We start from the raw sequence: 15,928 nt of genomic DNA on the forward strand, positions 1-15,928 counted from the left end.
TAAATCTCCGAGCAGTCACAAATACTCGCAGACCAACCAAACGTACTCGGGAAAACCCGAGCAATGAGTATACTCACTCATCAATAATTACTACAAGGCATTTATTTATTTTTTGGTGTCCTAGTACCATATAATTAATTTCATTAGTAAAATTGTCCAGACAGATTCCCTTTGAAGAGACTTAAACAACTATGGCTGTATTATTGTATTGTATTATTGAAAACTGTAAGAAAATCCAGATAATGAGAATTTTTTGGTGCACTAACAGGGCAGGTTCTATTTGAATGCTTGGTTCTCTAAATGCATAGGGGTCAAGGTTCAGAATTTTGTGCATACACAAACTCTCACAGACTGGTTTACGGCACAGTTTACATTACAAAATTTGAAAAAAAAAATATTCATGGACTTTTAACCTTTAAATAAAATTCCCCTATCATAGGTCTTAGCCAACCGATATAACATGGGCTATCACTTAACACGAATTAATACACAACAGATTCATAATTCGTGATACAGAAGAGGAAGTCAATTTCTGTGAAACACTAATCATGTGGATTCATAAGAAAGTCTGGCAGATGTGGTAAAAAATTCAAGGAAGTCTAAACATCGGTTAAAAATAGTGAGTTGTTATATTGTGACACCGGAATTGTAGGAAAAAAAGGTAAAAAGCTTGACAGGGGTTTTTTATTCCTCTTAGTTATGAAGAATAGAAGGATTTTTCCATTTTCTTTACTGTTAGCCCCAATGGCTTACAATTAGCCAAGCATGTCTGGAAAATAATATTATGATAAACATTGCTGTTCAGTTTTACTCTGATGACCAACATAAAGTCATAATACAAAAAAAGTGACCTTCACTTACTATCAGCAACTTGTCCGACTAACCCTTGGCCCAAATTGTGAATGAATTCTATTAAGTATCTTGCGGGTTCATTTCCCTTCATCCGGAGGAGATCGAGGAGTCTTCTTGCCTTGATAAACCAAAAACACAATGGGACCCATTATAATATAAGAAAGGCAAAAGGTCAAACAGTAGTGAAATTATGTTGAAAGAAATCTTTCTCCTCCTCAAAGGTTAAAGTTGTTTGCTTTTGACAATCTCTTCTTGATAGGTAGAAAACTATGCTGATCACAAGGTGTCCCATGGTGGTGCCTCCATGCGATCAGTTGTGGTTTACAGGAGAGACGTTCAGCATGTGATTACTTCTTCTGCAGCACCACCACAGGAGAAATGAAGAAGAAAGACATTTGTCTAATTCCACATGGAATCTACCTAAAAAGCACAGCAAAAACGCTTCAAAAAACTAACGCAATGTCAAAACGATATTCCCATATACATGTTCTGTCTTTTGTCACTTCTTCTAAAGGCTTCAGGGTCAGGAAACCTTGAAAAGAAGTAAAATGTTCATTTTACTCTATATACTTGAAGCTACAGAAAAAAGATGGTGGAGGTGGAGCAACCTAAAAAACATCTCTAAGGACCATGGCAAATTTGAATGCCGGCATTTTCCTAAAGCAAATTTTGTTGTAAACTTTGGTGGCTCCACCTACATCTTAAAGACGCTATGTGCACATGCCCTAAAGTTATGTGCTCAAAGTTTGTTTTTGAGAACTTTCTGGAACAGAAACTGAATGTCAGCTCTCTAAAGCCTCCTCAAAGTCTCAAAACTTCTCGAAAACTTAGTGTTTCTTCTCAATTTCTAATTCAAAAATTCATCAAAAGGACTTAGTGGCCTCACATGGTGAGCGTTTGTGTTAGTTTTTTGTTTTTGTTTAATGAGTAGACATTTTTAATTATTCCATTTTATGGTACATATAGTAGGTTGATTGTTTTGATTGCATTGTCCCAAACAATAAGCGGGACACTAGGGCGTATGCACGGCCATTGCTCCATTTAAACAGGACACGTCACAGCCTACTGTAAATAGCTTTGCACCCGTCTGTCCATCACACGACCTGGACACATTTTCAGCCATTTTTAAAGAATAACGGTTCCATATGAATGACCGCAAAGAGATCTTAGAAACTGTGATTAAGGTTGAAAAAGTTGTACTATTTCATATGATGTAAGGCAGGATAAGATTTATATAATCATAAAATAATCTATAAATAAATTATTTTACAGGTAAATTTGCATTTATCAAGTCACCTTCTGTGATGTGGAATATATAGGCAGCTGTATATGCTCAATTTCCATCTGCGTGACATAGCGATGCGCCAAAAGTTGTTGCAAAAGTGAATTTATATAGTTATGGATTAATCTAATAATTTTTGGTCGCTCCCTTTGTAGATACTGAGAAGCTTTAGAGAGGTCCTCAGGAGGCTGCAGAACGAGGTGGTCTTCTGGAGGAGAATTCTCAATTTTATGTAAAACATCCAAAAACTGTTTACATGCGATTTCGCCTTTGCATGTGACGGCGTCCAGGAGGCTCCTAACCAGAGCAGACAGTGGTTGACTGAGAAGACTCAGTTCTTCATAGTCTTCCCAATCAAGGACATTTTGAGAAAGAAGATGGTCAAGCACAAATTCATATTTCTCCACTGACTCTCCAGCCAAGCTAGACACCAAGTGACCTCTGTTAGTCTGAACAGTCTGCAGTGAGCTCATCCCACATTCTGATTATGGAGGAGTATTCTATGTCCAGTAGAGAAGAGATAGACTCCTAAAAAGACAGAAAAAGAGGCATAAACGTCATCTGTCAACAACGATCATGAATTATTGTATCAGGTATGTAAAGCTTGGTAGACATAATTGGTACTCTTTGTACTACGGCTTTCCAATTTGTCTCATTTATTTGTTGTAATGTTTTTCTCTATTTCTTTGCCCAAATTATCTTATCTCTTTTTTTTTTTTTACAGAAATTGATGGATTCAGTTTTTGGGCTTATTTTTATTCTTTGACTTCAATAGGTAGCAAATGCTACGGTAACAATGTCAGATAAGAGATTTTGTTGCTACAGTCAGTTGAAAAGTTTACGTACTCAACTCATAAATTACTCAGCAGGTTTGGACATTCTCTTTCGTCAATAGTGTCCCTCAACTCCCACTCTGTCACCATGTAGAACGTTTCATACCAACTTTTTTTTTTAAAGCTATACTGGTTCAACTGGTTTTCTCCTCTGCTCTACCTTCCAGCTCATTCCTGGGATCTTCAGCAGAAATCTTATAAGAACCTTATGAGCAGTGCCACTGCCATTTATTACTCTTTTATGCCTTTTTCGCTACATGACTCAGTCGAGAGTTGAACATCAACTCTATGTTTTTGTTTCCAGCTGTTTATTACGGTACTCCTGTATGGCATATGCAATTATTATATAGATCTTCTCATGAGCGTCCTGTCACCTGTGATTTATGATCCGTATCTGTGACCACTGTGCACATTACACAGCCATAAACTGCAGTACGGCAATGCTACATTGCAGCATAATGAAAGTGAATGTGAACTTATTGTCACCTCTCAAGTTGCCACAAGTGAAATACACAACTGCTGAATTTATTGCAAAACCTGTTGTGACTACATTTGCTTTTATTTTGTTGCAATGTAAGTTTTCATACTGTGATGTGCAGAATGGTCAAAGTCACCATGTAACCCTAACCTTGTCCATTTGATTGATGCCAATTGTAGCTTTGCTCATGAGGTGTGTTTGCTTTGCGCTCCTTGTCTGGTATTCTGATCTTTGCCGCTGAACCTTGGATTTGCCTTGACCATCCCTTTGCCTAGCCCTTTTTTTGTGATGCGCTACCTTCTTGGAGTATCGGCCTTGGAGTGTTTCCTGACCACGCCTTCATCTCACCCTAGTGTATATGATGTACCCTCTTGGCTTTTGACCTCAGACCTCTTGACTACCCAGCCTCACAGCTTGTCTTTGAGTAGTGAGACGTGCCAATAGACAGCAAGAGACGTACGAACAAAATGAAAACCCCGTGTGCTGCACCATTGTATATTTCTCTAGATGTAAGTGACCATTTACAGTTACATGCTCTTCTACTACAACCCCTGGCAAAAATTATGGAATCACTGGCCTTGGAGGATGTTGATTCAGTTGTTTAATTTTGTAGAAAAAAAGCAGATCATATACATGGCACAAAACTAAAGTATTTTCAAATGGCAACTTTCTGACTTTAAGAAACACTAATAGAAATCAAGATCAAAAAATGTGGTAGTCAGTAATGGTCACTTTTTTTAACCAAGCATAGGGCATAGGGGAAAAATAATGGAATCACTCAATTCTGAGGAAAAAAATATGGAATCGCCCTGTAAATTTTCATACCCAAAAACAACACCTGCATCAAATTAGATCTGCTCGCTAGTCTGCATCTAAAAAGGATGGAGAGCTGTTGCATCAAGTGGACTTACATGAACCATGACTCCCACACAAGAGATGTCAAGTGAAACAAAGGAGAGGATTATCAAACTCTTAACAGAGGGTAAATTATCACGCAATGTTGCAAAAGATGTTGGTTGTTCACAGTCCGCTGTGTCTAAAATCTGGACCAAATACAAACAACATGGGAAGGTTGTTAAAGGCAAACATACTGGTAGACCAAGAAAGACATCAAAGCATCTAGACCGGAAACTTAAAGCAATATGTCTCCAAAACAGGGAATGCATAACAAAACAAATGAGGAATGAATGGGTGGAAACTGGAGTCAACGTCTGTGACCGAACTGTAAGAAACCGCCTAAAGGAAATGGGATTTACATACAGAAAAGCTAAATGAAAGCCATCATTAACACCTAAACAGAAAAAAAACAAGGTTACAATGGGCTAAGGAAAAGTAATCGTGGACTGTGGATGACTGGATAAAAGTCATATTTAATGATGAATCGCGAATCTGCATTGGGCAAGGTGATGATGCTGGAACTTTTGTTTGGTGCCGTTCCAATGAGATTTGTAAAGATGACTGCCTGACAAGAACATGCAAATTTCCACAGTCATTGGTGATATGGGGCTGCATGTCAGGTAAAGGCACTGGGAGATGGCTGTCATTACATCTTCAAAAAATGCACAAGTTTGTTGATATTTTGGACACTTTATTATTATTATTATTTTTATTATTATAGCGCCATTTGTTCCGTGGCGCTTTACATGTGAGGAGGGGTATACATAATAAAAACAGGTACAATAATCTTGAGCAATACAAGTTACAACTGGTACAGTAGGAGAGAGGACCCTGTCCGCGAGGGCTCATAATCTACAAGGGATGGGTGAGGATACAGTAGGTGAATCAATTGAAAGGATGTTTGTGGATGATGAAATCATTTTTTAAGATGATAATGCATTCTGTCATAGAGCAAAAACTGTGAAAACATTCCTTGAAAAAAGACACATAAGGTCAATGTCATGGCCAGCAAATAGTCCGGATCTCAATCCAATTGAAAATCTTTGGTGGAAGTTGAAGAAAATGGTCCATGACAAGGCTCCAACCTGCAAAGCTGATCTGGCAACAGCAATCAGAGAAAGTTGGAGGCAGTTGGATAAAGAGTACTGTTTAACACTCATTAAGTCCATGACTTGGAGACTGCAAGCTGTTATAAAAGCCAGAGGTGATGCAACAAAATACTAGTGATGTGTTGGAGTGTTTTTTGTTTGCTTGTTTTTCATGATTCCATAATTTTTTCCTCAGAATTGAGTGATTCCATAATTTTTTCCCTATGCTTGGTTAAAAAAGTAACCATTACTGACTACCACATTTTTTGTTCTTGATCTCTTTTAGTGTTTCTTAAAGCCAGAAAGTTGCCATTTGAAATGACTTTAATTTTGTGCCATGTCTGTGATCTGCTTTTTTATACAACATTAAATAACTGAATGAACATCCTCCAAGGCCGGTGATTCCATAATTTTTACCAGGGGTTGTAGAAGTGATCTATTGAGCTTCCAAAGCAAAAACCATAGGAGAAAACTGGGATACAGTGGCCCTCATTCATCATTGCTTTTGTGCCTTTTTTTCTGGCGTAAAATAGTCCTAAAGATACATTGACACGATCGAGTGCTGACCATTAAAAATACTGCCTACGCACGACGAATGTTATGCAACTTTTTGCTGTAACTCATCACGAAAAGAATAAAACGCAACTTTTATTTTGCGCAGAATTCATCTTCCCATATGTGCCATTTTGAAGAGTATTTGAAGTTAAGGGCTTCTGCTCAGTCCTGCACACCTTCTTCACGGTATGTAATTCTACATAGGTCTCATATTTCCGAATGAGATGGGTGTGTAAAACTTCCAAACCAGCAATACAAGCTCTGTATTTCCAATACATGAGATATAATAGAGCTGGAAACTTTGTATAATTCAGTCCTTTTAATTATAATCATTATCAAGGGGGTGGAATAGCTTATAATTGTTCACGATGAACTGAAGAATTTAAGACGATTGTCCAGTGAAAATAAGTTGAAAAGATCGGTGGAGTGCCGACCGTTGGGATTTGCATCGATTGGCAGAACGGGGGACGTTTAGCCCTGTAAGAATGGCGTGGAAGTGCACATGCTCGACCTCCACTCCATTCATTTCCTATTTTTCTGGTCTACCCAATAAAGAATAAGAGGAGCGGAAGTCTGGCATCCAACTTGTATCCCTTTCTGCCAATCGGTATGAATCCCATCGGTGGGACACCCATCGACCAGCAAGTTATTACCTGTCTACTCGAAATTCTCCAATACCTATAACATATTATAGGTACAGATCCGCCATGCTTAAATCCCAAATAGAAACCTGCTGGCTGTATCGTGCACAGATAATCTCAGAAAAACCCTCAGTGTAAAGGGAGATTGTGAGTACGTGTAACTTAGTAGTAGTTCGCGAATGTTCCCTTCAGTTCCTCAGACACTCTGGGCCGATTCATAATTGCATTCTTGTTAAGTCACTTTTGTTTTATGGTCTCATGGTATTCATTGACTTGTTTTGCACCAAATTCTTCAAAACAGTACGCGTGGTTCATGAATTTTGCTCAAAATAAAAAATGATCTTTGTTTTTGTCTTTTACCTTTTTTTGCTGCTCCTTTTTGAAGCAAAAAGTCACATGTTTCACTTAAATATTGTAAAATTAGTGCAAAAATCACCTGCATACATACTCTGGAAGGGAGGACTGGAGTACAGTTACGTAAAGATTTAGCAACTTTTTGAAAAGTCGCAAATAATATCTGGAAACTCCAAACTATGGACACTTGACGCTAGTCACTACTCATGGACAGGCTATGACGAAAAGTAGTCAGATATTTGAAGGTCAGTACCAAAACAGCAAGTAGTAAACTAAGGTAAAAGATAAGGGTGTAAGTCAGTCCACAGTTCGGGGTCAGAAAACCAGAGAAATAGCGGATCTAAGCAAAGGGGAAAACAAACGGGTAGTCAGAACAAGGTCCAAAGGTCAGGTAATAGTAGGTCAGAACTCACAGCACAGGAATCAGGCAAACACGCACCAAAGAGCAGAAGCTTTGACTGGGAGTGATCTGGACTAGACAGTTCACATAAATAGAAGTGCAATTACTAAGAACAGGGAGCAACTGTGGAAATCTCTACACCTCCCAGTCTCAGATAGGTCATCTGAGCTGTCAATCAAGGCACCGACAGTTCAGCGCACCCCAGAACAGAATAGGATGACAGAGTTGTCCATTAATGAGTCCCAGACACTGAATGGAGGAATCGTGACAACAAAATAATAAATATTTAAAAGAAAACCCTCACAAACACATATATAAATAGTCCTTAAAAAGATAAAAAATTGTAGAATAATAAAGTGAAACTAAAAAAACATAAAAAATGCCAAAAACTAATCAACAATGGTACAAATGCAATAATGAATCAGGCCCTCTGTCCACATTTTAGGGCAATTTTCAGACAGATTTGTTATGCAGCATATACTGTAGATGAAATTGGGCAAAATCAAATCAATTTAGTTAATACTGTAATATCAATATTAATTTTGTTTTTCTGCCTGCAAGATCTAGAAGGAAGATCTGCATCGTATCGTATCGCCCTAATAAACATGTTCACATTGAAAATTAAAATGGGGAATTTAATAAGTCTGGCATTTTATACTCCCTTCTTGATCCACTGTGTTATAGATATAACAATAAGTTTCATAATTAACCCAGAGCTTGCCATCTAACCATACCAGTTACCTTCACATGGCACCATTTCCAGCTGAATGCCCCTTTGGAAACAGGTACGGTAATTAAGGATAATCCTAAAGGCTAGCAGATGTGAGGACAATCTAGCTTCAGCAGCGGAGATATCGTAAAGTTGAGAATCTCACAATTTCTTAAGACTAAAACACATCTTATAGTTATATTAAGTCCAGCCCTGTTATGAGTCACCAGAGGGGAGATGTGTTAGTGTAACGTGTGCTGATAAAAAGCTAAGGCCAATTATGATCCTTGTTCAATGCCAAGAAGATACATAGCTGTGTAGGCTTGACCCACGTTTTCACTAGGCGTTCTTCCCTCCATAAATCTGCACCATATCCATGACCAACTTGAGTAAGTTTCTATCATTATTCCTTTTTATTTTATGTAAGTGTATATGCTGTTTTGTTTTGTCCTCTGTAAAATATTTTGTATTTTTTATAAACACTGCCTATCTTTCTGGATTAAATATAAAATGCAATAGTCCTGTTCCTCTTGCTCCGTAAACCGCACTTCTTTATGAATTTGGTGCATCTTTTAAAAACTTGACCAAGACTGCTATAAAAATGCCAAATGTCACAATATTTCTTTCTCAACTATGCATTGCACAAAAATCTTACGACATTTCAAACAGTTTTTTACCAAAATTATGGAAAAAAACTGTTTCATGATGTGGGGCCTCAGTGTCTAAACAGAATATGCAATATGAAAAAATTAAATGTTAGTTGTAATGTAAGTGTTACTTTCTCCAAGTTAATTTTAACAGTACTCATCTGATCTGGGGATCTCCTGCTCTCTTTTACTTTGCAATGGGATTTTTTTTTTAAATGGTAAAGGGATGGATAAAACATGTACATCTCTTCTGGGCTGGGGTGCTTCTAGTAAAGCATACATCAATAGATACATCATCTGATGAAACATCAGACGCCCCCTGAAGAAGTGTGGACGAAACACGTGTCCAGGGCTATGTAGCCTACTTCTTTTTTCTACCGTCATGTATTTTAAAGCAATATTTGTTCTCATTGGATTTCTGTTGGAGTACTATTATTTTCACTGAAATGGGAGTCTCACTATAGCTTATCCCTTTTCCGACATCGTTCAGAATAGTATGTAGAAAAGCCGCGGAGACACCATCACGTGTTTCTCAACACAAGCAATAAATAGCCAGGTCTTTCACCGGGAAGGAAATACCACGGGAAGGGCAGCATCCAAAAAGGAAAACCACCTATGCCAAAACATGGTATCCATCCACAGACAGCTGTTTCGGGGTATTTGCCCCTCATCAGTGTGGAGTAGGGAACTGGCTATCGTTCAGAATATTATGCCAATGTCGATATTGCTCCCTTTGATGTGGGCTCCGGCGGTGAGGCCACATCTTTCCGGGGACATGTCAGCTGTTTTGAACAGCTGACATGTGCCTACAACAGGTGCGGGTGGAATCGCTATCCACCCACGGCTATTAACTATTTAAATGCCACTGTCAAATGCTGACACTGGCATTTTAATGGTGCTTCCGGCAATCGTGCTGGAAATATGCACACCGGTGACCTGCATCACGTGATCTCGGGTCATCGGTGTTTCGACACGACAACCCAAGATCTCCTGGAGACCTCTATGGTTGTCATTGTCGGATTGCTGTGAGCACCACCCAGTGATCGCCGCTCATAGCAAGCCAGCAATTCTACTACATTGAGGCGATCTGACCATCGCTTCTATGTAGCAGAGCCAATCGAGCTGTGCCAGCTTCTAGTCTCCCATGGAGACTATTGAGGCATGGCAAAAGGAAAAAAAAGTGTTTAAAAATATAAAAAAATAAAAATCACCCCCCCTTTTGCCCCATGCAAAATAAAACAATAAAAATAAAATCAAACCTACACATGTTTAGTATCGTCGCGTTCAGAATCACCCGATCTGTCAGTACAAAAAAAGGATTAACCTGATCGCTAAACGGCGTAGTGATGAAAAAAGGTCAAAACGCCAGAATTACGTTGTTTTGGTCGCCAAAAATGCAATAACGGGCGATCAAAAGATCGTATCAGCACTAAAATGGTATGATTAAAAAGGTCACCTCAGCACACAAAAAAAGAGCCCTCACCCAACCCAAGATCACTAAAAATGGAGACGCCATGGGTATCAGAAAATATCGCAATTTGTTTTTTTTAGTAAAGTTTGGATTTTTTTTTACCACATAAAAAACCTAAACATGTTTGGTGTCTATGAACTCATAATGACCTGGAGAATCATAACAGCAGGTCAGTTTTAGTATTTATTGAACCTAGCAAAAAGCCAATCAAAAAAACAAGTGTGGGGTTGCACTTTTTTTTGCATTTTCACCACAGTTGGATATTTTTCCCAGTTTCTAGTACACAACATGGTAAAACCGATGGTGTAGTTCAAAAGTACAACTCGTCCCGCAAAAAATAAGCCCTCATATGGCCATATTGATGGAAAAATAAAAAAGTTATGGCTCTGGGAAGGAGGGGAGCGAAAAACGAAAATGCAAAACAGAAAGAAGCTCTGGTCATGAAGGGGTTAATATTAGTGATGAGCGAGTATACTCCTTGCTCTGGTTTTTCTGAGCACGCGAGTATTTGTTAGTGTTCGGAGATTTAGTTTTCATTGCCTCAGCTGAATGATTTACAGCTACTAGCCAGCCTGAGTACATGTGGGGGTTGCCTGGTTGCTAGGGAATCCCCATATGTAATCGGGCTTGCTAGTAGCTGTAAATCATTCTGCTGAGGCAATGAAAACTAAATCTCCGAGCAGTCATAAATACTCGTAGATCACCCGAGCGTGCTCAGGAAAACCCAAGCAGCGAGTATACTCGCTCATCACTAGTCAATATAGCAGGTGGTCACCCCAATCCTGTCTTTTTACCTAGGCAGCCATCTTTCCTACCTCAGCACATGCACTTTAATGGTACTCTTTATCCCTTTTTTCATTGGTAGTATTGTTACAGGCATTTGTATTCCCTGGTCTATATGAGAACCTTTTTTCTATCATTTTTGACATACTTATAGCCTATGATTAAAGGTGTCCGTAGCCGCTCAGCGTCCCTCACATTTGAGGCATTTGTTTTTATTTCATTATTGATTTGATTATTTGTGTTGTATATTTAATAAAAATTGCAATTTATTTCATTTAGAATTTTTTTTGTGTGCTTTTTCTGTTCACCTCTCTGATAATATTGAGAATTTGATGTTACAGACGGAATGAATCTGATGAAACATGCCACAAGATGTTTCATTTCTACAGAATCCATTCTTCATATATAGTAAAGTTCGCGTTCTCCGCCATGGCAGCCCAATGAAAGCAGATGTTGTCTTCTGTTTGATATGTGACGCATGACCTTACCTAATGTTTACTGTGCGAATTTTAAGAATTCTTCTGTTTTTCAGTAGGTGGAAACTTTGATTAACTTGAATTCTAGACTAAAGGGATATTTTGTTGAAATAGTCTCTTGGTTTCTATAAGACAATATTTTTATTTTACATGATTTTACAACTGTTATTGACACAAACTAATCTTTACCTTTTTTAAAAAAAAAAAGCAAAATACATTTATAGACTAATACCATTGTTACCATATTAGCTTACAATAAAATGTATATCAGCTGTACGTCAATACACAGACGTAGTAAAAGGCCATAGATGAGAGGCGCTGGCGGACACAGACAGAAAAGGGCACCTGTGCATGTATATATGGACACTTTGCAGCCCGAGAGCTTCTAAAAATGCAAAATTGTACCTGCTTTGTCATGACCCAGGTCATGGTTTGCTTCTTGCTTTTTTTTCCCCGGCCTGGTTATGGTGGGGTTAACCTTTCCTCCTGCTCTCTGTCGCTGTTTCTATGTTTCCCGCCTGGCTTTGACTCTTTGGCACGTACCCCGACTACGTCTTCTGTCTCACGCTTTGGATCCCTCGCTCCGGTCTGGTTATAATTTCTGGCTTGTCTCTGACCACGTGCATTGCTGTGACCTCTGATACTTTGTCTTCCTGTTTGTTGCTGATCGGCCTGTCTGACTTCTCTGCCGCCTCCTAGTGGCGCTTCGCGCTTTGCACTGTGGTGCTATATGGTGAGTGCTACCTTTTTCCCCTTACCTGCTTCCCCTGGTGGAGGTTGCATGCTACTGCCTTGCAGTTGCATTTCACTTTGGAGGTAGAAATGGGCCCTCTTACCTCTTGGACCCCAGTGCATCCGCACAGGTCACACCAATGATATGTCCACCCATGCTGGAAGAGACAGGTGGGTTTTCCAATCCTGTATATAAATCACTTCCGGTTATCTAAGGTGACTTGGTCCTCAAGATGAACCTCTTACAGAAGAGTTGAGGATTGTGTCCATTTGGTTTAGAAGACTAGATTTTCACAAAAGGAAAAAGTTTACAAATCTCAGGAATGTAAAAAAAAAAAAGCAATAACTAAAGAATAGCACTGCCAGATTCAGGAGAACAGCGACATTTACACCAGATAAAAAAGTACACATTCAAATACACATACCTGGCAAGTGACAGGTCCTCAATTTGTGTTTACAAATGCATCAACATTGAAATTACAACACCAGCAAGAAATAATCATGGAATTATGGAAATCACAGTATAAACAGACATGTTAATAATATGCAAGTGATGTAAAAGTGGAAACCAAATTATTCAAATGTTTCAATTGGCTCAGCATTGAGTACCGTTGGCAGAAATAGCCTTGGATGTTATCAACGAGATTATTAATGGTTGTCTGAGGAGTGTTCTGCCACGCTAAATGCACTTGGGTAAATCATCAAGATCCACTGCTGGCAGCTCCCTTTGCAATTGCCGACCAATGACATCCCACATGTGCTCAATGGGAGACAAATGTTGAGACACTGCAGGCCATGGTAGAACATTTAGGCCATGCAGGCTTCTCACAGTGGCATGAGCTACATAGATCACTATTAAGAAATGGCCGTATCCCTGCATGTATGATTGATTCTGTACTAAAAGTCAAATACATGTCATGTACAAAGCCTAAGGGGTCAAACAGTCTCTTCAAAGCCCAAACAGAAGATGTTTGAGCTATGAGCTAGACGTCCAGCTACACCTGTTCATTGACCTCACGTTACAGCTCTCAAAAGCTATCATGGTGCAGAGCAAGACAGCAATGGAGGCTGTAATGAAGATCTGTCCTCTTTAGCGATGAGCCCTGCTTTTGTTTTGGATGCAATGATAGCTAAAGATTGTTCAGAAGACCATGTGGGCCATGCTATGAAAAGGCAATGTCGAGGGAATGTCTCAGCAGTCCTGCTCCTTAGATTGTAGCATGGGATGGCAAAATGTATGGGAGCTGGACCCCTTTAGTCTTCCCACCAGGTACCCTAACAGCTCAATGTTACATTGATTTGATGGTGCAACCAGTGGCACAGCCTTTTCTCCAAAGTTTCCCAAGAGTCTGTGAAACAATCTGTGACGCTGAGTAACTTCTCACGGACAAGCCGTGAGTCAGGGTAGTCACGGAGTCCGAGGTCAAGAGCCAGCAGAGTACATCATAAACAGAGGGAAGAGACAAAGGTATAGTCAGATCACAGTCCAGAATCAGAATTCCAAGTTCAGCATGCATCAAGCAAAAGGGGTAATTCAAACGGGTAGTCAAGAGGCAAATGCAGGATGCGGCAACAGAAGATCAGAATGTCTGAATTCGGAGAACAAAGCACACCCCACACAGAGCTGAAAGCTATGAATGACAACTCTCTGGGACTGACAGCTCACTTAAGTAGCTGGGTAATCACTTGGAACAGGGAACTTTCCAGTCTCAGATTGAACGGCTGAGCTGTCAATCAAAACACCGACAGCCCAGCACACCTCTGCACTAGATTGGATGACTGAGCTGCCAATCAATATACAGACAGCTTAGCATGCACCTGTACGAGATTAGACGATTGAGCTGTCAGTCATTGCGTTCAAGACACACTGAGAGGAAGAATCGTAACAGAGCCATTTTAAAACATGACAACACCAGGTTGCATTGCTGTGAGCATCCTATGTGGTCTATATGTGTTAGTATTATCTGCAGCATCTCTGGACTTATCTCCCATTAATTACATGTATTATTGTAATTACACACACTATAATGCTTTTATGATATAGCAAGAACAAAAATGGAGAAGTACCGTGGTCTGATACAAGTGACATTTCAGCCCAACAGACAGAATACGGTAAATTCCTGGTATCTCGGGACGTTTGCTGTAACAACAACTATCACACACATTACAGTGTAGATAATCTGATCTCACAGTGACATAATACATCTCACATACCAGCGCACGTCCAGAAGGCTCCAACGTTCTCTGTAAAGACGCTGATCGGCTCCTGTGCGACTTTCCATCCGAGTGTAAACGAAGCGAATAGTTACCAGGACGGAGTGGCAATGTGTCTGGCTCCTCCTAGGTCTATACACGCTTCCTTTGTTACATACTTCTACATACTTTACCTCTCATGTTCTGCTGAATCACCTCCTCGCTGTGATCACTACAATTGCTTTCATTTGTTGTTTGGGAAAAACCTTTCTGTTCCCCAAATTCTTACCCAGATTTAAAATAACAAGTTGAGCTGTGACTCACCTCCCCGTCTCCAGCCATGCTGAACTTTCTGCATCAGATAAGCAGCGTGTACACTTACTCTTGTATTGCGAAGGATGAAATCCGCACTGGTATGCTGATGATTTTAAAACCGAAAAAAAAAATAATTTTTCTCTGCTGATTTTTTTGCGCACCGTGTGGATTACGTTTTTTTAAATCTCATATGACGTATCCCTTTTGGAATTTTTTCGCAGCGTAAAAACCACAGTTAAATTGGCCGTCCTACATTCTGCTGAAAAACGTTCAAATATTGACCAGATGCATCAGATCTGTCATGCCAGAACTTTGTCGTAAAAGCTTTGAAAAGTTGCAAAATTTAGGTACCTAAATTTGGTGACTTCTGGTGGTTTTATGACAGTTGCTCCCAAAGTCAGCAGAGCAGGGATGTGGTGGGGCGTGATACCACAACTCGTCTAATTCATGATCAGCTATGGCGTTCCAGAGCCTGACTGGGGTGAGATTTCTGGTGCAGCACAGCATTCGTCAGACGCTCCAGGTTCATAGAGCTGCATGAATCGGGAGTTCTTGACTCCAGCATGCCACTGGCAGTGGAAAGTCTCAGTTACGCTATGTGGGTACATAGCCGTGTCTGATGATTGGTTGGTAAAAAAAAAATGTAGAAACAAAACCACAATTGATATGCAATGTGTGCCTAGGATCTTGAGGCTCAAGGACTTGGCAAATGAACCGGTAAGTAACCACATATAGTTCTGTAATACACACAGATTTTGTCGCTCCATAAATAAAGCTGTTGGGGGCAGATATTTGCACAATCTGGCATCCAACACAATAGGTGTGCTGTGTATTTAGTCACTTAAGGGTATCTACACACAGTATTTCGAGTTTTTTGAGGCGGTCAAAAATACCGAGCTTTCTAGTAGAAAACGCTTGTGGATACTCTTTCTTTGGGGATTTTTTGAAGGATTTTCCCATTTCCTGGAGGGCTTTTGAAGTGTTTTTCAATTAATTTTGAAGATTTTTTTTTCAGTGTTGTGATTGGACAGTGCCTAGTTTGGAGCATTTTGCCCTGTTAGGCTACTTTCACACTTGCGTTTTTCAGCTTCCGTCACAATCCGTCATTTTTTGAGAATGCAGGAGCCTGCCAAAAAATTATTTTCCCATAGACTTGTATTAGCGATGGATTGTGACGGATGGCCATCTGTCGCGCACTGGATGCATCATGTTTTGGCGGACC

General features: G+C 39.7%; 1 protein-coding gene across 1 annotated transcript in view; it reads right to left on the reverse strand.

The window, feature by feature from the left end:
• The window catches only part of NOD2 (nucleotide binding oligomerization domain containing 2), a 55,232-nt gene extending 40,705 nt beyond the window's left edge, over window positions 1-14,527 (reverse strand). The window contains exons 1-3 of the mRNA XM_069738467.1: window positions 14,413-14,527; window positions 2,149-2,662; window positions 862-970 (exon numbers count right to left, since the gene is read on the reverse strand). Of these exons, the coding sequence (XP_069594568.1) occupies window positions 862-970; window positions 2,149-2,607 (568 nt within the window). The 5' untranslated portion in view covers window positions 2,608-2,662; window positions 14,413-14,527. The remainder of the gene's footprint in view (window positions 1-861; window positions 971-2,148; window positions 2,663-14,412) is intronic.
• Window positions 14,528-15,928: the final 1,401 nt, after the last annotated feature.

This window comes from Ranitomeya imitator, chromosome 9 (assembly GCF_032444005.1).
Source record: "Ranitomeya imitator isolate aRanImi1 chromosome 9, aRanImi1.pri, whole genome shotgun sequence".
Lineage (NCBI taxonomy): Eukaryota > Metazoa > Chordata > Amphibia > Anura > Dendrobatidae > Ranitomeya > Ranitomeya imitator.